Raw genomic sequence first — 24,005 nt, forward strand, 5'->3', positions numbered from 1 at the left:
TGGAACCAAGACCCAGGTTTTTAAAAGTATGTAGGCATTGTTGCACTCAGTGTTGCAACACCTAATGGATTAGAAGCCTAAATCTTACTTTCAAAAGGGATTTAGGCACAGTTAATGGAATTTAGGCTCCTAAGTGCCTAAATCCCTTTTGACAATAAGTCTTTGCCTTCTAGGTGAGTTATATATTGCAATGCTGAGCACAGCAATGCCTATATACCTTTAAAAATCTGGACCCAAGTGACTTTGCATCTGCATTAGAATTTCCATCCTTTGGCTTATAGAAAACAAACCCAAATAGGAATGGAAACAGAAGTTTAATTTCTTTGAGAGAAATATGTAATTTTTAATTTAGGTTTTTAAAATTTCTTTCATGAAGGAGGAAAGTCGGGCTGTGTTGCCATGGGAACTGGAATTGCGGCTGGATTATGGGATGTTCTTAGTTGTGAGAACACAGCAAAATTTCTCTGCAAACAGTGGGCTGATGGTGTGACACATCCTCCAATTCCACTAACAACTCTTGCCCCCACATGCCCTGAAGGCTGGGATTCAAGCAATTTTATTAGCTCATGCTTCAAAGTAAGTATTAAACTTTCCTGCCTCATTCACTACACACTGTCCATCCAATGCACTGAAAGTTAAAATCTGCTCTCAGTTGTTCCCTAACCTGCATTGTGTAGCGAAATGCGCACTTTTTAGAGATTCCATTTCGCAACACTATTGTCAACGCCAGGTATTGGAAAATTATGAGTCCGGGTTCCAAGAAATCATGATATGGGCTTAAAATCATGAAAAAAAATTTTAAAAAATAGTGGGTTCTTTTTTATATTGTTTTCAGGCTTTTCCCCTCAACCATAAGGGCTTGAAACATACTTTTCTCTTTTAAAATGAAAGCTGAGATTCTCAGCTAATCGAATTGTGTGGAACTTCCCCTTGTATACCTGGGCAAGCATAAAGAGTAAACAAAGCTGAGGTTAAGCTCTTACTCTTCAGGGACTATGTAATTCTGTTATATTGTGTCACACTCAAATTCTTATTTATTTATTTGGATTACCATTTATGAGATCAAATACTTTCCTACTGCTGAGACCTCTTCCCTTAGACTTAAATAACCTTAATTATGGGCTCAGTCCTGCAAGGTTAAGCACATACTTAATTTCTTTGCGGAGTTAGGGCCAGAGTGCTTAGAACCTTGCAGGATGAGCCCTCCATCCACATCTCCCTTTCGCTCCCATTACTTTGGGTTTTGCTCCTGTCATTTCTCAGTAATCTCCTGATTTTCACCACCCCCCTTGGATATTTAGATATAATCACTCTATTTTTCTTCACCAGTTTCAGTGGTCAGAGCTCCTGTTAAGTTATACAAACTAGCTTTTTCCCTCTCTGTGTATTGTGACAGCTATGGGTCTTCTCAGTCCTCCCCTGTACTTTTGCTCAAACAAAGTGAAACAATGGATGCTAAGAATTAGGCATTCTATAATCCATATTCCAGGTGTTATTTACCTTCTGGATGTCCTTTTGATTTGGTTAGCTGTATTGTATGAAATCCCACTCCTGAGAAAGTAGCTGCATAGGGTGTTGTTTGATTTTATTACATAGGGAGGGTATTATTATATAGTAGCTTATTGTGAAATATGTCCTGATTAGATTTTTGTGAGAGAAGGAAACCAAAAGAAATCATGGTTTGAAGCTGAAGATTTTTGTAGAGAAATAGGAGGACACTTGATCACTATCAACAGAAAAGAAGTAAAGCATTTAATATGGCAGATGGTTCTGTGAGTATTTACAAAATTATTTATTCTTTCACTTTAATGGCATGTATAAGAAGAATAACAAAAAACACTTGTATTCATTCTGAAAGGGTTAATTTCAAGTAAATATCTGTTCATTATATCTTTATCATTATACCCCATTTATTTTTAATTACTGTATTTAAAATAAACCCCAAGAATTTGGGTGTAACAGGAATCTCAGAATTCAGGAACTTGATGTGCAAATGTTTGTGTATGGGTTGGAGACTTCTAAAAGTGATACAGAGTTCATTTATGATGATATATTAAATTTACAAACAATTGGAAGAGCTTTATGTCCTGACTATGAAAAGTTGTTGTTGGTTATTAGGATGTTTTTGTTTTTTGTTTTTTGTTTTGTTTTGTTTTGCAGATGTAAATGCTAAAATTGGGCATCTAACTGCATGACTGTACCCACAAATCAGGTAGTTAGACCTCTAACTGCTAGCATGCGCAGATGTCAAAATGTGTCCACAAAAATCGAGGTTGCTGTGAAACTTCTTTCAAAACCAGGCCACTTAAGTGTGGCTGTATTCTGAAAAGTAACTCTATATAAATTATACAAAGTCTCAATATCTGGTGTTTCCCAGTGAATTCATATCAAAGGCTCTCATTGGCATATAAAAGATGGTGGTTTTGTTTGTTTTTTTTCTTGTTGTTTAAATTGCCAGGCAATGGTGTACTATAAACTTATTTTTCCAATAGATTTAAGAGTGATTTACAAGTGGGAAAGGGACTTTTTGACACTTGGTCCATTTTAGTTTTATATATAATAATATGTAGGATGTATTTGTTTTTTAATTTGCTTTTTTTTTTCATTTTTGTTTTGCTTGGTCATCTGTCTACCAATAGATAGATTAGAGATTCAGATCTTGTCTACCCTTTTTTCCTGGAAGAATCTATGGCTTAGTGTGGCTATAAGATCTTGGGTCAGGAACTCTTTCCTGTGATGTGTTTATACAATACCGAGCACAGGAGGCCTTGATCTCAGTCTGGGACTGTATCTGCTACTGCACTAGAAATAATAATGAGTATCATGAAAGTGAAACCTAAGCATTGAGAAAAAGATTTTTAGTTAGTTAAATTGTTTTACAATTCTTTATTTTTGTTTTAATTTTTGTTGAAATCTCTTAACCCAAACTCTTGACATACAGTTGAGAGAAAAGCCCGCACCCCTGACCACTTTGAGAGAGGGCTGAGATAGCTCCCTCCCACTTCTCTGGTCCTTCAAGTTGTTCTCCATCAAACACAAGGATGACAAATATTTATATTCCTAGTGGGCCTGATGATCTGCTGCAGTCAAGATCTACTTGGTGTGATAGACAGGAAGCACCATCAGGAGCTGATTATGACACTCTGATCATTGGGCCAGTTCTGTGGTGATTGCTAGTGGCTATTCTAAACTCTACCAGCTGGTAATGGTTCACAAGGAATTGTCTATCAACTCAGAATTGTCAGAGACCAGCATGTCTTGACCAAACCCCTCACATGGAAACTGTGACAGGTTTAGGGTAGGAGCTGGTTCTATGTCCTCTGGAGAGATGGGGCTGTTTTTCTCCTACTGGAGTAGCACAAACAGAGTGGAATATGGGCCAATATGTCTATGATAGAAAACAAGGAGAAAACACTTTTCCGAGAGAAATACATCATGAAGAAAGGCAAATGGTTATAAACACATTTTCTTCCTTTACAGGTTCCTTTTATGATATAATTTTATAGAGATTTCAAAATTTTTGAACTACTATAAGTTCTAAAACATCTTTTGTATAAAGGGCTTATATCATTGTCCTATTATATACAACCACATATCTAATCATATACTATATTTTAGGGACAAAGGGTTTATCTTTCAGCATTTCTGGATGGGTTTGATTTACTTGAATCCTGATGAAGGATATACCTGGATTGATGGTTCTCCAGTGAGTATATTAGTTGTTAGACAATCATTGCCTTTCTGGCTTATATAATATCTTTTTCGTAATCTTTTCTGAGCCTTTTCTTACTCCCTTCCCATTCCCTCCTAAACTTTCATACCCAGTTCCATAGAAGCACTCTCTGTCACTGCACTAAACAAGTGCAGTGGTTCAGTCTTCACAGAGGCTATGATGGAAGAAAAGAATCACTTCATATCTTCCGCCCCAGCCACACAATCGTAAAACAGGAGCATATGCAATCTGAATCCCATGATACATTCAAACTGGAAAATGGCTTCCATCACCCATGTTCTAGTGGCCTTCCCTGCTGCTTCATATTATATGGGCATGGATATCAATTTGGAAGGAAGATGTGGGAGAAGGGAGCCTTGATGGTTAATAGGTTGATATATGTGGATCAAAGACAGTTATAATGTCCCACTAGGTCAGCATTACCCCTCAGACCAACCTGCTTCCAACAGGGCCTATTCGTGTCTGAGGTTGGACCATCAAAACTAGTCTGCCACCTCATGGAAGTGAGAATAGGCCCTGACCTCAGCCTGGAGATGATAAACTGACTTTGACATAGGTAAAATAGAGTGCTTCTATAGAGGTGGACTACACTTCCTCTGATTTTACACCATTTTACAACCCCACCTTTGCACCCCTGAGTAATAGTTATCAACTAGTTGATGAAGAGGAGTAGATATAATTTCTTCAGCCCATCAACTATATCAGTGTGCATATAGTACAAGGTGCTCATCTCCCTCTGTACAAGGGCTGAGCTTATTGGTTCCACAACACTTCTTGCTCCTACTGGCCTCAGAAATGAAACACTTGGAAGGATCAACCCTTGAGGCTTTTTGACAATGCAGTTCACAACTATAGAAGTAACTAGTAATAGAGCTATATTTCCACCATAGGTGATTTATGAAAACTGGAATGAAGAAGAACCCAATAATGACAAAGGAATTGAACATTGTGGAACATTTGAAGGAAGTCCAAAAATGCAGTGGAATGACTTGTATTGTGAACATTTACTTAATTGGATTTGTGAAATAAAAAAAGGTAGGACTACTGATCTATTTAATTAGAGCAATATAAACGAAGTACAGTCAGTTTGTTGGGCTAACTAAAATTAAAAATAGGCGTGACACTGAGAATCACTCTTTGTTTGAAAGCACAGGAAGGGAACACAGTAGATAAAGAGCAAGGACATGAATTCTGATCTCATAACTAAATACAGGGATACAGAAGGTGAAAAAAGCTCCCTTGTATTTTATCTGTGGCTTTAGCGCACTATCCCATATATTGAAAAGGCTTGCAGTGCAAGGATGCCTCTCTCTTTAAGAGGAGTATTTCTCTTTCTTATCTCCTCCCTTTATCTGGATCCATTTTGTCCAAAGCAGAGCTGGAAGGCAGGAGGTATAGAGCTTCAATTTCCTTGAGCAAAAGTAGCTGTTTTATATTGTCTGAGAATATAATAAAAGTGAATGAACCAGTTGGTGTAAAAATCACTTGTTCTGACAAGGAGGAAAAAATAAAGGTTGATGTAGCTTACACCAACATTGTCCAAGGGGCAGGGCTCTCAGCAGTAGAAAATCCGCAAAAGGTCATTGTGGCAACATGATTGACCCCAAAGCCCACTCTGTCATGTGGCTCACAGGCTGCCCCAATGTTACTCACACTCTAGCAAAACCCAGAAGTGAGTGGTACCATGAGGTGCTGTTTCCCTGGGAATGCAGGGATTGGGAGAAATAAGGGTTATAGGAATAAATGACTGACATTGAAACATACTAAATAAAATAAATATTTAGCTTATTTTGACCCTCTGCCTAATTTTCCTTCCCTCCCCTCCCCAGTTGTGGGTAGAATTTCTGCCCCCTCCCCCCAGTTGAGTATTTGAGTACATAAGCAGAGGGCATGGGCACCAGAACCTGTCTGAACAAGAAGAGAGGGGCAACGTCATCCGTGGTACAGAGATATCTTCGAGGCAAGTTTGAAAGCACCCACTACCCATGTCTCTAAACTAAAAGGAAAGCTGGGGGCACACAAGAAACTGGCTAAGGGTAAGGTGAAGGATGGCAGCAGCTGCCCCCAGGCAATGAAACTTCTGAACCCTTGAGGTCCATCCTGACAGACTATTCTGGAAACACCAGGAGATGTACTGGACTGTCACTTTAAAAACCATTTGTCATTTGATTAATCAAAGTTATCTTTCTAGTAAATTACTCATGACTCGGATGTCATCAGAATATTGGCTTCTGTGCACCAACTGACAAACCACATCCTGTGCAGCCCCTTTTTAGCATTTTGAGCGCTATGTTTTGGTTGGTATCTGTTTATCTGTTCTCAACAAGGCTTGTGAGGAGGATTTGAGAAACTGTGGGTGGAAGCCCTGATCAGTTCATCTTCATCTTGGACAACCTTTCAGAAATAAAATGAAAAGAAGTAAACATTGTTATGAATAAGTAGTATTATTCTATCACTTTTGGATCTCTGCAGAGAGAGGTTAGCAGTTCTATTATCAGTTCCTGGATTTTGTAACGTTTAACTCTTTTGTTTGGCCTCGGTGTGACCAAGGGACTGTCTTTTGTACAATACAATATTGCTCATGCAGTGTCTTAACATACTGTTCCATAGGGAAGGGATTGTAAAAGTATATAAACTAGCTTATTGATATGATATTTTGTAAAATCACCATTATTATTTCTATTGCAGCACTGCCAGGGGAACTGAAACGTAAATATAGGGCGAGCCCATAAGCGGCAGAGATGTTAGAACTCTGGGACTCAGCACCCTCTTTTCACACAGTGCTATCTTCAGTAACACAGCACTCTAAACCAATGTCAGTGGTAAATTGAAAGCCAAATTCACCAGTATGCTTTAGCTGCTTTGCACTGCTTTAGCAATGTGAAGCACATGTAAACTCATCTCAATTAATCAGGGGTGCTCTGGCTATTTTGCACTGACAAATCACCCTTAAAAGTTAAAACCAAGAAAAATTTATTTTAGGTTGCTACTGCATATCTTCAGCTCAATGGAAACGTCCTCTTTGGGTTCCTTGGTTACTGTTCATGTATGAGATTCTGAGTAATTTTTAAAAATGAGACAAAAAAACCCAACTAGGTTAAGATGGAGCTAAAGATAGGAGAACTTTAGAGTAATTTAGAGAAATTAGATTGCAGGGATATTGTCATTGTGTTCAAACCAAGCATTACAAATCCAGGAAATTCAGACTTCAGGTCACACTTAAAAGAAATCCAAATATGATAAAGTTGGAAAATGCACAATTAAAGCACCTAAACAACCTTAACTCTTTCCTGTAATGTTACCATGTGGGGAAAAATATGAAAAAATCTAAAATAATTATAAATTGCTTTTATCTTTATCAATGACCACAAACAATATTGTATGCCATCACTACAGGGCAAACTTAAGGCTATTTGACTGTTAGAACCCAAATTGAAGCAATAGCCTAAAGAACGTTTGTTCCTCATTCATACTGTTTCATAAAATCTTCCCCTCAAACAAAATCAGAGAAGGAAGGAGGAAAGGTAACAGCAGTAATAATTGCCTTTGCGCAAACCCCCCACAAGGCATACTGAAGAAAGAAGAAGAATTTTCAAGGGGCCAGACCTGGGGCAAGGAACAGGATGGTTTCTTTCTCATTGCCCACTTTCTAACTAGGGCATTAAAACTGTTCTAACTGTGAGAATTTCTGTTAGAGCCAGGCTTTGGGGGTCTATGTAAAACTAGCCCTTATAACCAGTGCTTAATTTGTACCAGGGGCTTGCTTGCACTGAACCTCGGCACCTCTAGGCGTGGCAGTTTAGTCCCGGCACCTTTGGGCTTACTGCATCAGTTATGAATGTAAAAAAATTGCTTGAGCCCCGGCACCTCTTTCATTACAAATTAAGCACCGCTTACAATCTATCCTCCTGAGTCAGGCTTTGCATCACCTCCGTCCCACTCTGCCACCTTGTCTGCCTCCTTGTTACTTTCTCAAACAATCACCTCCATGGCTTCTTCCACACTGCCCTCTCTGCTTGGTTTGACTTCCCTGAACTCATCTGCAAGGTGCCTACCCTCTCTCTCTTTAAATTTCTCTTAAAACCCCACTTTTCTAACACAAACCAAACCATCAAGATAGCACGAGCCAGTGAGGACACAGAGAATTACTTGTAATATTTATGAAAAATCAGTGTCATGAATCCTCATGTCTGGTTTGCACCGGTGTACATGGCAGCATCACTGCTGACACAGGCCTGCAATGGCTTGCTCTGACCCCTACCATATCGTAGAATGTTAATGAAATAATTAATTTCTGTCTAAGTAGGAACATTGAGGGTCTGAACCCATGGATTTCACCTAAGGCAATATGTTTTAGAGCACATTTAAAAGTAGCATTCAGAGTGCATACTTATAGCAACCCAGTACTTGCTAGGGACACGTGTGTTTTCTTCAAATGTAACTATTCAATGATATTATTCTAAATGATAAATATATTTTATGTTAGTCTTGTGAAGTTAATGACAAAAACCTGTGCAGTGCATAAGATAATGCTTGATTCCTTTTTTTCCTGCAAGTCGTTGTCATTAGCTACTGCACAAAATCAATTTCCTTGAATGAGTGTTTGAGACAAAGCTCATGCTGATATTTTGTTTTACAGGCATTCCATTAAAACCTGAACCAAGTACTAAGTTTGGTAGGTATTTTTCCCTCTTGCCAGAAAAAAATATAACTGTATGATGAGAACGTGTACAGTACATTTACCGCATATGGCACTTTATTTATCTTTCAGATTATAAAGTCACTGACGATGGATGGGTTATCTACGAAGACAAGCAGTACTACTTCAGCACAGAAAATGTCCATATGGAGAAAGCTTGGGATATTTGCAAGAAGAAGTTTGCAGATCTTGCTGTCATTGACAGTGAAAGTGAAAGGAAATTTCTATGGAGATATGTAAGAGCCAGACATATTGATTCAAAAATACGTTCAATATAGTGATCATAGACACCTCACGCTCTGCTTCCAAAACTTTGGAGAGAATGCAGAGTCCCTTCAGACCCGCACCACATCTCATCAGGAGTTAATTATACAATAGAACCAGCATGGTTAATTCATTACATTTACATTTGTACCTACATTAGCTTCTTAACAGCCAAATTGCAGTGCAAAATAATAATTTCCAAACTCCGCTGCTGTTCCACTTGTTAGGTTCAAAAGTTCCAAAGATAATGGGAGTTTGGACTGAGTCAGGCATGCAGGATAGGGCCTTAATGGCCTAATGAAACACCATCTGATGTTGCTGTGAGTGCTTCAGGCATGAGATGCAGCAAAGCAGTTGAGAAAATAAAGGCAACGATCCAGAGAAAAACACTGGCCCACAATCTTATTTTAGGATTTTATTTACTTTTGGTGAGTAGAGAGAAAGTATGTGAATGCTGAGGAGGTAGAGAGGAAGATACTGCCCCAGGCTGTATTATCTTGTCTGTCTGAGCTCTGCAGAGTTAAGGAGCAGAGAGATGATGTGCATTCTATACATGCCTCCCACCCTCACTCTTCCTGGCTTTACTTGCTACCACAGCATGGATCCTGGATCCGTGCTCTGTGCCCCCTGGGATCCAAAGAAGGGAAAAACAGCACCGCAAAGGTGGCTGAGCCCCTTCTAGTTTTCTGCTCAGTATAAAAGATAAATGGTTTTAAATTAGTGTAATCTCTTCATTTTAGATTTACACTAAAAACAGAATGAATTCATATTTCATTGGCCTAACTGTCAGCTTTGATCAAAAATTTAGGTAAGTAAAGAAGCAACTTTAAAGTGTGTAATGAATGACTGCTCTTTTGCACTGCAATATTTGAGTTTCTTAGGTATTCCATTTCCAGGTTTGCTAACTTTTGTGAAAATTTACTCTAATTTAGTTTGAGCAGAAAAGTCTGTGTGAAAATGGTTTTCCAGTGTTATAAAAACAAAATCTTTTCTTTTCCAATTTCTAAATTTTGGGGGGAAATGTGAGCAAGTCAAATCCATGTGTTAAATTTCATCAATTTATTTGTTTTGTTTGTATTATGTAAAGTTGTTCCTCCAAAAGATGCTACACTCTGCAGATTCTCATTCTTGGGATTTGTGCCCCTTGCTATGGGCATATTTAGTGTGAGAAGTGTGGTTTCCATTTTTCCAAAAAGGACAATCATATTGTCTACATCTACTCTTCATTTCATGATAGTCTCCCATCAGTTCAGCAGGAAACAAGGGCAGTCTGCAGCCTGGGAGCAGACAGCTCTCTGAGGATCACCAATGGGCCACAGTTTGAGAATTACTGTTTTAGAAACATTCTTGGAAAGGGTTTTCTGGAGCAGATGGGAGGGGAGGAGAGGCATTGCCAATGCCAGCTCCCTCGCCCTCACATTAAGAGAAGGGGAGGTCAAATGAGCTGCTAGAAATAAGTTAATTCTTCCACACCAGCATGCCAAGTAGAAAGAAAGCAAATGACGACCAAATGTGCAGTGATACGCTCCCACCCCAGCACTAAAATATTTAGGGAACAAGGGGATCACTGGGACGCTAGTGAGAGCTTGAGGTTTCAGGCTTTCTCAGCTTTTGGGGAAGGGCCTGAATTTTACTATATGTGGCTGTATTAGTAAAATGGAACAACAACAAGGTTGTGACCTATAAGTGATACCATGATACAAACAATAAATAATAATAATAATAATAATAATAATAATGAATAAAGACTATGTCCGCTAGTTGATGCGCAGGGCTTTCACCATGTAACTCCCACTATCGCAAATGGTATTTCTCTTAATTTTTTTGCCAAATGACTCCTGTAATGCTAAAACAATTATAAGGCTAGATATCCAGTAGCTACTGTCATACTATCAGAGAGGTAGCTGTGTTAGTCTGGATCTGTAAAAAGGAACAGAGAGTCTTGTGGCACCTTTAAGACTAACAGATGTATTGGAGCATAAGCTTTCGTGGGTGAATACCCACTTCCTCAGACGCATGTCATACTGTTTCTTTTAGCTGGCTGGATGGAACCCCAGTGAACTATGTAGCCTGGGCCCCAAATGAACCCAACTTTGCAAATAATGATGAAAACTGTGTGGTCATGAACAAAGATTTTGGTGAGTAATGGGATAATATTTTTGGATAAATGTTAAGGAATGAGTTGTGAGAGGGGTGGGGTGGAGCTGTTACTCTGTATGCCTCCAAAGAAATCTCAATTCTGTTAATAGAATCATAGAATATCAGGGTTGGAAGGGACCTCAGGAGGTCATCTAGTCCAACCCCCTGCTCAAAGCAGGGCCAATCCCCAGACAGATTTTTGCCCCAGATTCCTAAATGGCCCCTTCAAGGATTGAACTCACAACCCTGGGTTTAGCTGCCCAATGCTCGAACCACTGAGCTATCCCTCCTGCCCCAAAAAATGGAGATATTGTATCTCCTAGAACTGGAAGGGACCAGCCCCCTGCCTTCACTAGCAGGACCAAGTACTGATTTTGCCCCAGATCCCTAAGTGGCCCCCTAAAGGACTGAACTCACAACCCTGGGTTTAGCAGGCCAATGCTCAAACCACTGAGCTATCCCTCCCCCCTTGTCAGCTTGTTTTACTGACAATGTCGGAGGCTCACCATTCTGAGGGTGATACTACAAATGTCAATCTCCTAAAGTGATTTTCTCTATTTAACTTATTTACAGGCTTTTGGAATGACATAAACTGTGGTATTAAAAATGCCTTTATCTGTGAAAGGCACAACCGTTCTTCTCACTCAGAATTTGCTTCAATAGCACCTTCTCCTCTGGGAGGATGTCCTGAAACCTGGCTTTTGTTTAATAATAAGGTACAGTAACAAACATCTACAGTATTTCAGGGAAATTAAATATGGTACAAATGAATTATTATTTTATCTTATATATCATTCTATACAGAAAGCTGCATTCTATCTGGATGGTTGGGCCATTTTGATGATGTCATACTCACATTTAAATCTCTAATGAATTAATTTAACAGAGGAGTAATTTTTGTATCTGTTAGTAGGCCTAAACCAAAGTTCTCTTTCTTTTTTCTGCTATTTGGGTTTGTTTTAGACAAGTTTAGTGAATGAAAATACCAGCTGTTCTATTGAGCAGAAAGTCTAAACAGTTTTCTGAATGAGGGTGAACTGGAAAAAATGCAGTAGGTCCACTTTAAATAAATAGCAGGACATCTGAATGTTGTCATCTTAAATATCAGCAAACTAATAGCTGACAAGGAAAACAAATATTTTAACCTTCTTGTGCAAATACTACTTTGTTCCTGTGCTGTGGTAAATGGAAATACACATGACCACAAGAACATGAAAATAAGGAACTACTCCCCTTATGTAAGGGAGAAGCTGTGGATGTGGTATACCTAGTCTTTAGTAAGGCATTTGATACGGTCTCGCATGATATTCTTATATATAAACTAGGCAAATACAATTTAGATGGGGCCACTATAAGGTAGGTGTATAACTGGCTGGATAACCATACTCAGAGAGTTGTTATTAATGGTTCCCAATCCTGCTGGAAAGGCATAACAAGAGGGGTTCCTCAGGGGTCTGTTTTGGGACTGGCTCTGTTCAATATCTTCATTAACGACTTAGATATTGGCATAGAAAGTACGCTTATTAAGTTTTCAGATGATACCAAACTGGGAGGGATTGCAACTGCTTTGGAGGACAGGGTCATAATTCAAAATGATCTGGACAAATTGGAGAAATGGTCTGAGGTAAACAGGATGAAGTTTAACAAAAACAAATGCAAAGTGCTCCGCTTAGGAAGAAAAAATCAGTTTCACACATACAGAATGGGAAGAGACTGTCTAGGAAGGAGTACGGCAGAAAGGGATCTAGGGATTATAGTGGACCACAAGCTAAATATGAGTCAACAGTGTGATGCTGTTGCAAAAAAAGCAAACATGATTCTGGGATGCATTAACAGGTGTGTTGTGAGCAAGACACGAGAAGTCATTCTTCCGCTCTACTCTGCGCTGGTTAGGCCTCAACTGGAGTATTGTGTCCAGTTCTGGGCACCGCATTTCAAGAACGATGTGGAGAAATTGGAGAGGGTCCAGAGAGGAGCAACAAGAATGATTAAAGGTCTTGAGGACATGACCTATGAAAGAAGGCTGAAAGAATTGGGTTTGTTTAGTTTGGAAAAGAGAAGACTGAGAGGGGACATGATAGCAGTTTTCAGGTATCTAAAAGGGTGTCATAAGGAGGAGGGAGAAAACTTGTTCACCTTAGCCTCTAAGGATAGAACAAGAAGCAATGGGCTTAAACTGCAGCAAGGGAGGTTTAGGTTGGACATTAGGAAAAAGTTCCTAACTGTCAGGGTAGTTAAACACTGGAATAAATTGCCTAGGGAGGTTGTGGAATCTCCATCTCGGGAGATATTTAAGAGTAGGAAAGATAAGTGTCTATCAGGGACGGTCTAGACAGTATTTGGTCCTGCCATGAGGGCAGGGGACTGGACTCGATGACCTCTCGAGGTCCCTTCCAGTCCTAGAATCTGAATCTATAAGGGCAGAAAAAGAGGGAAGTAGCAAGTTTCATTAAGAAAAATATACCTCTTCAGTCAATGAGCACTCAGACAAATCAGGGAGATCACTTTTGTATCAGCATTACAGAAAGAGAGTCAGATCTTCCTGCTAAATATATACGCACTGAATGAAAAACCTTCTTCTCATTTTATGTCTAACTGGGTCACTGCCCAAACTATCCCTGAAACCAACTGAATGGGGAGATTTAGTTGTTCATTAAATTTACAAAAGATTGATTACCCAATAGGTCAAAGCCTCAGCACGTGTAAATTGATACTGCTCCTTTCACGTCAAAGCTGGTTTACACTAGCTGAAATTTTTGGCCTAAGGACTCTAATATGCTAATGAGAGACCCAGACTTGAGAGTGATCTGGGAAAGTGGAAATGCCAAAGGTACTGTACACAAAGTTTGCTCCAGAGCAGACCCCTTTCTTATCCCTAAAGCAAACCTCCTAGAAATACTCAAATGTAAAATCCTCTGCTTATTTCTCTTAGACCATTCTTCTATTCTTTTGCCACTTCAAACAGTCCTTAGACAATAATATTTTCAAGAGATAAATAGCATTCATAACTTTTCAGTCTAAGTGACTTTCTTTTTCTGAATTTTAGCCACATTCATGAAGACAAGACTGTGTTCCATAGGAAAGCACAGTATGTGTCTCCTCTGTTATAGGCTCCATTTGAACTGAACGCAAAAACTTTGTCTACACTTGCAGCGGTGGCACATAGGGTACATGTAGCTGTATACCACAGTGAAAAGCAGGCTATGTCTACACAGCGGTGTGTAGGTCCATGTGGCAGCGAAAGGCTCTGGCAGTGGGGAGGCAGCTGGGAAAGGTTCCGGCAAGGGGAAGATGGGGGGAAAGGCTCTGGCAGCAGGGAGCTGCTGGAGTCTTTCCCCACTGCTTCACTCCTGGTGGAGCCTTTCCCTGCTGTTGGAGTCTTTCTCTGTGGCTGGGAAAAGCTCTGTCAACAGGAAGGCAGAGGGACACTACGCTGCTTAAAATAAAGCAGGGTAGGCATGGGGAGGCGCTGCTTGAGGGAGTAGAGAGCTGTGTAGGGGATATACCATAAGGTTCTGATGCGTCTTTGCTCACCTAAGCAGTGCCCCACCGTCTACACTGCTTTTTATACCCAGGCCAGGGGGCATGCAGAGTCTGCTTTCTACACATGTCTATAAGTGTAGACATAACCAAAATGGCAGCTGCCTTCAGCATACAGCACATTCCTAGATCTTTAAAGGTTAAGTACATATAAAAGAAAACAGGTTTTATGATGATGATGATGATGTTGTAAAAAACTAACTCTTATATAGCGGTTTTCTTCAGTAACTCTCAAAGCGCTTTGCAAGGGAAGTTAATATTATTATCCCATTCTTACAGGTCGGGAAACTAAGGCGAAGAGAGGTGAATTGATTTGCCGAAGGTCATCTAGCAGGCTAGCAGCAGAGCCAGGAATAGGTTTCCTAAATCCTAGTCCAGTGCTCTGTCCATTAGATCACAACTCTCTCCCGATTGACAAACAGCAACCACCAGGGTGCTGCCAAAACGGGCATGGATTTAACCCAGTCTTCATCATATTGTTCAGTTCCTTCTCCCCTTTGGACACTGATTGTTACATTTCACCTTATCCTACAATTATTGCCTAACCTCGCTGATTAACTTGGACCAGACATAGTTCCTGCTTGGATGCTCTTAGAGAATTCACTCCTTCTAGCTCACCCCTGAAATCAATGTCCTTTATCAATAGACCTTCTATATAAATCATAAGTTCTTCTCCAACGCTCATCTTGGATGGCCTGTTGGGGTGGAAGTACTGCACACCCTGCCAGCTCCACCCCTTTTTATCTGGCATTACAAACAGTCCCCCACTCTTTGAGCTCAGTATGCGTGTGCACTAGGACTGGGTCAAATCTCATGGTTTATTCTTTCTTGGGCACTTTACAGTAAAATGTCCTGTTTCCCCCCACAGTGTTATAAAATATTCGGCTCCAGTGAAGCAGAGAGATTGACTTGGCATGCTGCACGAAACACTTGCATAAAGTTAGGAGGAAACCTGCCTTCTATACATAATGAACAAGTGCAAGGTATAATATCTGGTCCCTTCGGTACTAGATGAGACATCTACCCATTTCTAACAATCATAAACATAGTTTATGTAGCTGGAATTTTGAGGCTGCTCCAGTAAACTATGCTGCCTTTGTCACTAATAGTTAATATAAGAATTAATGAAAACTACTTTGAGAAAAATGTATCATACCTGCCTAACTTCCAAAGTTCGATGCTAGCATGCATCACTATAGTACCTGAGTGCCTTCTGTAACACATTATGCATAGGGTACTGAACAGCAGTTCCTAGGTGGGGGGTACAAATTACCTGTGTTGTGGCTGTACTATTTCTGTGTCCTCTCCCAAGGGGCTGTGGTTAGAGTTTTTAAACTGAAAACCTTTATTTGTACTTTTCCTAATTAAATCCTCCTATCTCTTTTAAGTTACTATTTTTGTAACAGACATTCCTTTCAATCTCACCATCAGGCAATTATTTAGAGTAATAAAATGTAGCATTTGCAAGTTTTTTTTAATTCAATACTTGAGCAGTAATTTTATTTTTAGTATTTTTTACCATTGTTCAAGTTTTGGGCATGCTGGTGTCTTCAGAGATTGGAGAAAGGGAATCCATTTTTGTAAAACATATACCTCTGGGTTTTTTGCAGCTTTCCTCACCTTCCATTTAAAGGATGTCATGGCTGAAACCTGGATTGGACTGAACGATATTAACATGGAGGGCCATTATCTTTGGACAGATGGGAGTTTATTTGACTATGCAAAGTGGGCCAGGAATTTCCCATTTAGAGATAGTTACATACGAGTTGACTGGACACTTGTTACACAGGAGGTAAACAGAACAAATATGACTAAACCACTGTAACCTGGGGCAGAGTCAAGCTTTATGCAACCAGTTCAACTTGTCTCTTATTGAAAACAGTGACTGCCACGGAAGGCGGTACTGCAAACGGAGGGTTTAGGTTTTTTACATTGTCTCCATGTACTAGCAGTTCTGATTGCAAATCTTTTTTTGCAGAAATCCAGAACTATAGTAGCATGGTGCTTTAACAGAGTTATATTCATTGCAGATACTCAGTATGTTTTTTTTTTAACTTTGCATTATTTTCTTTTACATGATAGGTTGTATGATAATAGTGTAATAGTCTGGGTGCACTGTAAGGGATTGCCAGCACTTGACGAATGCTCTTGTACCAATCAAATGCAAGCCCTGAAGTTCATTTTTGCTTTTTAAGAAAATACTTATATTTAACCCACCTCCTTCCAGAATTTTAAATACTTGTTTCCTTTTCTTAAAAAAGTAGTTTTATGTACACTGTGCCACAGAATCAAAATTAGAGCAGAAAAAGATTTATTGGGTCTGATTATTAATAAGTAACCTCTATTATTTTGCCAGCATTTTTTTCACTTTTATTAATTCATGTATCTTTTGTCCTAGACTGACTGTATTGCAATGATGAAGAGATTGGTAGGAGAGGAAGGGAAATGGGGAAACAATGATTGTCAGCAGAACAAAAGCTATATATGCCAGATGGACAGCAGTGAGTTTAATTTGATCAGCCTTCTAATTTAAAGCACATTTAATAACCCCTCTGAGTTCTAGAGTTCCTTGTTTACTCAGATACTGTGGCTGCCAATATCTCAAGCATCTGGTGCCAAGAAGCTGCATCTTCTGTCACAGCCCAGGAATTCTAGATGGAATAGCTATCACGGGTACCCTATGTTATGGCTCTGAGTTGGGGTTAGATTTCACCTCCAGTTTATTTGCACTTCACTCACAGAGTCTGAATACTCAGGATTTGAGTGAAAAGGGAAACGTTTATTATTTCAATTTTTCCATTTGTATGTTCTGACCAAGATTTTCAGAAGTGACTAATAATTTTGGGTGTCTGAATTTTTCGGTGTCCATCTTGAGACCCCTCAAAAGGATGTGATTTTCAGAGGGTTGGTGGTCAGCACTTTCTGAAAATCAGAACCATTGAAGAGGTCTTAAGTTGAACACCCTGAAACTGAAGAACTTAATATCACCTTTGAAAATCTTGTCCTGGAAAAATAGGTAGGGTTTATGTCAAAGTGCTGAACTATAATAAAAGCTAATAAGTAATTACTGTTTTCATAATATTGAAATGCCATACCATTGGTCATGGCATTGTTGGGTTTCTTTGCTGCAATTACAAAAAGAAATTACTGCAATTTAACTGGCACTGCATGGGAAGGTATAATGTCTGGCCTTAAAGTCTATGAGTCAATAGGCTTGTCGTCACTACTGGGGAGATCAACTTTGCTGAAATCGATGCAGCAGGTGTCAAATTAGGGGGTCTAATGAAGACCTGCTAAATTGATGGTAGAGTGCTCCCTGGTCAACTCCAGTACTTCAGCTCCCCGAGAAGAGTAAGGTAAGTTGATGGGAGAGCGTCTTCTATTGAGGTAGCACGGTGAAGACACCGGGATAAATTGACCTAAGCTACGTCGACTCCAATTACGTTATTCGCGTAGCTGGAATAGCATAACTTAGGTTGACTTACCCTGGTAGTGTAGACAAGGCCTCTGTAAACTTCTCTGCAAAACTCTACGTCTGTACCTCATGCCTGCAGCTGGTTTTTTCTAGTTTTGAGCCTTTCATGACCAGAGATGTCCCTCTGTACATTATTTTGTTGTAGTTTTCTATGTGCTTATTTAATTTATAAGAACAACCACAAAAAGTGCCTATCCCAGCCTCTACGTGCCCTGGCTAATATTTAAAAAGCACAAGTCCAACAGTAACCTCCACAATATAGGATATAACTAAAAAAATTGTACTCTTAAAAATCATTAACAGAGAAAAAATGTCTCTTGGGGATTAAGTTAAGGACACAATAAAAGGTTATACTATTCATCTGGGTCTGCGGGGATTTCATGTAATTTGACTGGCATTACCCAAGTAGGGTCAAAGCTACACAACCCAATTTTCCTCTAGATCTGCAGAGTGGGAAGTGGCTGGAGAACAGATTCATCCAAAGCTCATTTGCAACTCCTAGAGTCCAGAGGAAGAGGAAAGATGTGGCTAGTTATGGGGAAATGCTGGACTCAGCTTGATAGCAGATAGGTGCCACAGCTGGCACTACCGGAAGAACAGAAATTTGGGTCAGAGGATGGCAGCTGAGGATTCCCTTTACATAAAGAAATCTCTGGCTGGCATAAAGCATTTCCCAGTTGCTACTAAAACTGGGTAAGCACAAAGGCAGCAGCTTTAAGCCATTTTTGCCCTACTTTTTCAGGCCCTGCACTGAGAACAACTCAGCCAAAGTCGTATTTCGTATACCATACCATCAGAGGGAGAATGCTGGTTTGGTTTTCCGTTTGTACCCCAAACTCTTTTGATTAAACTCTGGAAAGGGAAGAATGAATAGTTGTTTGTTTTGCTTGTCCATTTAGGAAGCAGTTTGCCCCACCCCTGTGTACTCATATTTTGAGGATTTAAGTGGTTTCTGTGTTGGGTGAATTTCACAGTTGGCTAGAGGGAAATCCATCCTGTGACAAGCACCCAGCTGATTTTCACTTGTGACCTAGAGTAGGTGTGGATTCATAGTTCTAGATTTGAACAGCAAACACGATTCATCAAAATATATTGTTTAAATTTCTTTGGGTTGTAAATGAGGAATGATTTTCACTTACTGCTTGTGCTGTCCCACTCAATTTTTGTAATACTGCATTTATTTGTGGTGCAATGTTACGACTAACCAAGCATGCAAACATTTTCATTGTTTTTTTTTTCTTCCCCAAAACAACAGACCCTGATTTATTTCATTCCCCAGCAATTCCAGCCTCAGACATTATTCATTATGGTAATAGTAGCTATTCAATTATCCGCTCCAAAATGAATTGGGAAGAGGCACGAAACAACTGCAAGAAAAAATCTTTAGAACTTGCCAGCATTTTGGATTACTATAGTGCTTTATTCCTGTGGTTATACATGTTGCAGTTTGGAGAGCCTGCATGGGTTGGTCTCAACAGCAATGTGGTAAGAACACAAAACGGGTGAGGTTTGAATGGTACGCTGCTACTCCAAATAGAGCTTGAATTTTCCTTTAAATTTTGACCTTATCCATTTTATAGGGCTTTAATAGGTAGACTCTTGATGGTCTCAAGCTGAGTATCAAGTTATCTAGGAATCCCTAACTCTTCTATGTCACGGTCCTTCAAAGATATCCTGAGATGCAGCTAGAGTAGCAGGGAAGCCATACTAGGAGAAACAAGTAGTGAGTGGAAAAGGGGAGCAATAGAAATGTGGTGAGGAAAGCTGATCAGCAGTTGGAGGGGAAGTCTAGGAAATGTGGTTCAGATGGTAAAGACTGTAGAAAGTTCTTTTCTGTTTCTGAGGAAGCTGCTATTTAATAGATACAGTAACTCCTCACTTAAAGTCGTCCCGGTTAACGTTGTTTCATTGTTACCTTGCTGATCAATTAGGGAATATGCTTGTTTAAAGTTGTGTAATGCTCCCTTCTAACGTCATTTGGCAGCCACCTGCTTTGTCTACTGCTTGCAGGAAGAGCAGCCCATTGCAGCTAGCTGGTGGGGGCTTGGAACCACAGGGTAGATCAGCAGCCCCCCTATCAGCTCCCCGCTCCCCTAAGTTTCCTGTGCAGCAGCTGTCCAGCAGGCTATCAATTGCAGCTGTCCCTCCCACCACTGCCATGTGCTGCTCCTGCCCTCTGCCTTGGAGCTGCTCCCCAAGACTCCTGCTTGCTGTGCGGTGGGGAGGGAAGAGAGAGGGGGGAGGCTAATGTCAGGATGTCCCCCTCCCCTCTGCTCCTGCACCCTGCTTACCCCATCTTCCCTAGAGCAGGGGGGACACACCAGGGCTCGGGATGGAGGGAGCTTGCAGCAGCTGCGGACTCAGCAAGCTGATCTAATTAACAAGGCAGTGTACTAAAAGGGGAAATGCGCATATCTCCCTCCATTCCTGCTGCCTTGTAGAGTGAGAGAGTTAACCCTTGAGGGCTCAGCCAATTGCTAGTTCTTCATTTAGCAGTAAGGGAGATATCCCACCCTCTGACTCCTCCACCTCAACCAAGCTTCACAGTCATCATCGTTGTGTACCAGTATTAAATTGTTTGTTTAAAACTTATACTGTGTGTGTGTGTGTGTATATATATAATATAGTCTTTTGTCTGGTGAATAAAATTTCCCTGGAACCTCACTGCCTCATTTACATTAATTCTCATGGGGAAATTGGATTCACTTAACATCGTTTCACTTAAAGTCGCATTTTTCAGGAACATAACTACAACATTAAGTGAGGAGTTACTGTATTGCAAAAGCCTCGCTCTTTGCTTGATGGTTGTTTATCCCAGCGTTGTGGCTGTGGTGGGTGCAAATTCTGCTAGCAAAGACCAACACATTTAGTGTGGATCGGCAGAGGGGTATGTGGTGGAACTTTTTTCTTCTATTTGAGTTTCTGTCTGCTGCAGTTTTTTCAGTAACACAGTTGGGAGTATTACGGGTAGAAGCTTATGGTCTCGTGCTTTTAAATAGTGATTGTGGTGTTTTCCCAAATTAATGCTGGGTCCCTTTTCCTTTTTAATAAAAGCTTTATTTTGTTGTACACGGACTCAGTGCTTGCGAGTGGGGAAGTATTGCCTCTGACAGGAGCCCCAGGGTGGTTTTTAGTTTTCCCAGCTTGGTGGGACTCAATCCGGTCTATTTTGTGTTGTTAAGAGGAATCCCTGGATATTGAACCCGGCCCTTGTTGCTGCCGACTCACCTGGCAGAAGGGTTACAAATGCATAAGGCACACTGTTCTACATCACCCTCAGACGTGCTCAGTACTCATTTGAATGTGTCATAATAACAATGGCATATGGGTGTTTCCTGCAAAAATAGGGCTGCATATATCATCAGGGGATGTGTATGAATCCTCTGATCTGAAACAGGAGACTAGAGTGTAAACAGAGAGAATCATGTTTATGCCTATGAGCTGCCATTTGTTAATTCCATTTGTTTTGCTTTTAGACTGATGGCTATTACAAATGGACTGATAACAGGAGAATCAAATATTCTAATTGGGCTAGAGGGGAACCAAAACAGAAAATAGCCTGTGTCTATCTAGACCTTGATGGAACCTGGAAAACAGCATCCTGTGATGAAAATTATTTCTCTGTCTGTAAACGGTCTGATGGTAAGCAATTGAATGTAACAGTTCTAGTTTCGTCCCTGGAATTCGAGAGCCTGCACTAGAGATTGGATTTGGTTTTACAACAATATATAATATTTAACATATATTAACGGATAGAGAACCTGTGTCTGTCAAGTACATAACCCTATTTTGCATTAATATTGCATTTTTTCAAACATGTACTCAATGACACAGATTGCTGCTGCTTTTTGGAACTCAGGAGATAGCTAATGAGTTATATAAAATTTCAAAGTCATTCCTTAAAGCCAAACAGAGCGTGTATTATTGGAATAAGTGTCAGTACTTTTAAAGTCTGTAAAATGGAGTCTCTATCCAGTTGAAAGAATAAATAGGAATTTATGGGAGTAGCTCTGATCTATGAAGTCTAATTGTTGGAGGAAACACTCTGTTCCTTCACAATAAGCAACCTGTATACAGTAGCAGAAACTTCTATGTTCTGCACAATAATGCCACTACATTGCAATAGTTGGAGGGTAGCCTGGATAATTACTGGATAATTAGGATGGTTACTCCTATTACCTATGGAAACAATAACTTCTAGATGGCTAGTGTGCTATAGGATGCAAAATAAATCACTTGTGGGACAAGCAAAAATATTACACTTGCAGTGACACTATAGACTGCATGTATAGGCATCATCTATGATAGAACCCAACCTCTTCTGCTTCAGAAAATCAGCTCATTTGAGCTACAGGAGAATCACCATTAGCTATAACAGCAGAAGGTTTAAAAGTGTGGAGAACATTTTAAAGGGTCAGACCAAGCTTTTTGGTGTGTGTTTCAACTCATATGAGTTTGCATCCCCAAAGTTTCATTGGAATTTTAGATTTACCTGAAAATACGATTTATGTTTTCATTTTTGCAAGGTTTGCAAAGTTGTACTTATCATCCTTTTGTGAGCCAAATGATAGAATCACATATACCAATCACATAGATCTTAGCAGTTCAGAAATTACATCCTCTAGGCTGCTCTAACCTTTGCTCGCAGCTAATTCTGGGAGCATAGCCAGAGTATGCAGTACTCCAGCCAGTCCTGCTCCCCATGCCTCTCTGCATTGGGGGCTGTGGGAGGGCGTCCTAGAGGTCATAGGAGTAGTTTATTTGTTTACATACCTTACCATTAGATGGAGGCCCCGAGCACAAGAACAGAGCCCATTGGTCCTAAGATGGATCACTAGGCCCCTGAAGAGAGAGGAATGAAGGGATTAGGGGTATTTTAAGAATGGGCTACACATACAAGGGTTTTAGAATGATATGTCTTTTTGTACACTGCACAATATGCTCTGTTACTTATGTGGGATCTTTAATAGCCTAAATTTCTTGAGTGTAGGGTTCTTTTCTTTTCTTTTTCCAGGTCGTGCACTGAGCTTGATCTGCATATGCAACTCCCACTGATGTCAATGGGAGATGCATGTACAGACTGACAGGATTACTGATTTGTGGCCTGACATGATTAATTGCAGAGTATTCTGTGTAACAAGAGGCTGCAGCACTAATATTTCACAAATTTAAGGTTGTTCCATACAATGTAATGATTGGAACTGGTTGAAAATTTTCTGCTGGCAGTTTTCCTGTTAGGAAAGCTGATTCAACGAAATCTATAGCTCCAACAGAAATGTGTCAATTTTGCCGAAATTTTGTTTTTAAAAAACAAAACAAAAAATATTTGTTTCAATAAGATAAACTGTTTTATTTCAATCTTATCAAAGTTTTGTGTTTTGGCTATTTTCTTATGAATTTGTTTATATTATATTATTATTTATTTTAAAAAACAGAAGAAAACAAAATGTCAAAAACTCTAAATTTCCCATGGGATTGAAATTCTGAGTTTTGCTCAGTTCTAGTGATAAAGAAGATTCCGATTTATATAGATTAGATTGTGCTGCTGAGCTGTGATTGGGAGCTTCTGCTACTTGGTATCTTTTTTGAGCTTGTAGTATCTACTTACTAAAACGTGCTTAGCAGCTTTTTAATTAACTTTTAAGAACCCTATTTTTTGAAGTCATGGAAGTCAATAGCAAAATTCCCACTGACTTTAGTTTCTTAACTGTTTCTTAACAGTTATAGCTCCTACTGATCCTCCACAACTCCCTGGAAAATGTCCGAAATCAAGAAACCCCTTATCTTGGATTCCTTTTCGTGGCCATTGCTACTTCTTTAATGTCCATAGTAACAGCTGGGCTGAATCATCCACTGAATGCACTCGACTAGGTGAGTGTTCTCTTTTATTAAAAGGTCAGACTTTAATGTTCACATAAAATTCACATTTAAAAATCCTTAATTGTATTACTATTATGGTAAAACCTTTGCGCGTTAAAACAAAGAATTGTAACATTTAATTTACTTTCCACCATTATTGCTGTTTGCTTGCTTTTTGCATTTCACTCACCTTGGACAATGAAACTAAGCTGATCAGTTTCCCTTGTCATTTATAGTCATCTCTGCTCTTTGGTTCTAATGCATGTGTGTACTGCTACAATGCTCTTAGGTTTGAG

The 24,005-nt window shown here is 39.7% G+C and overlaps 1 protein-coding gene across 3 annotated transcripts in view; it reads left to right on the plus strand.

Annotated features, from left to right (window-relative positions):
* Positions 1 to 24,005, plus strand: part of LOC128832916 (macrophage mannose receptor 1-like) — a 53,519-nt gene that overhangs the window by 18,555 nt on the left and 10,959 nt on the right. For 2 of the 3 annotated variants that reach the window (XM_054020621.1, XM_054020622.1), the window contains exons 10-24: positions 377 to 576; positions 1,645 to 1,772; positions 3,619 to 3,706; positions 4,624 to 4,768; positions 8,373 to 8,408; positions 8,505 to 8,668; positions 9,437 to 9,504; positions 10,734 to 10,834; positions 11,409 to 11,551; positions 15,244 to 15,358; positions 15,986 to 16,167; positions 16,774 to 16,876; positions 19,106 to 19,335; positions 21,327 to 21,492; positions 23,572 to 23,721. In XM_054020621.1, the coding sequence (XP_053876596.1) occupies positions 377 to 576; positions 1,645 to 1,772; positions 3,619 to 3,706; positions 4,624 to 4,768; positions 8,373 to 8,408; positions 8,505 to 8,668; positions 9,437 to 9,504; positions 10,734 to 10,834; positions 11,409 to 11,551; positions 15,244 to 15,358; positions 15,986 to 16,167; positions 16,774 to 16,876; positions 19,106 to 19,335; positions 21,327 to 21,492; positions 23,572 to 23,721 (2,019 nt within the window). The remainder of the gene's footprint in view (positions 1 to 376; positions 577 to 1,644; positions 1,773 to 3,618; positions 3,707 to 4,623; positions 4,769 to 8,372; positions 8,409 to 8,504; positions 8,669 to 9,436; positions 9,505 to 10,733; positions 10,835 to 11,408; positions 11,552 to 15,243; positions 15,359 to 15,985; positions 16,168 to 16,773; positions 16,877 to 19,105; positions 19,336 to 21,326; positions 21,493 to 23,571; positions 23,722 to 24,005) is intronic. The other variant, XM_054020624.1, reaches the window with a different exon arrangement.

The sequence above is a fragment of the Malaclemys terrapin genome, chromosome 2 (genome assembly GCF_027887155.1).
Source record: "Malaclemys terrapin pileata isolate rMalTer1 chromosome 2, rMalTer1.hap1, whole genome shotgun sequence".
Lineage (NCBI taxonomy): Eukaryota > Metazoa > Chordata > Testudines > Emydidae > Malaclemys > Malaclemys terrapin.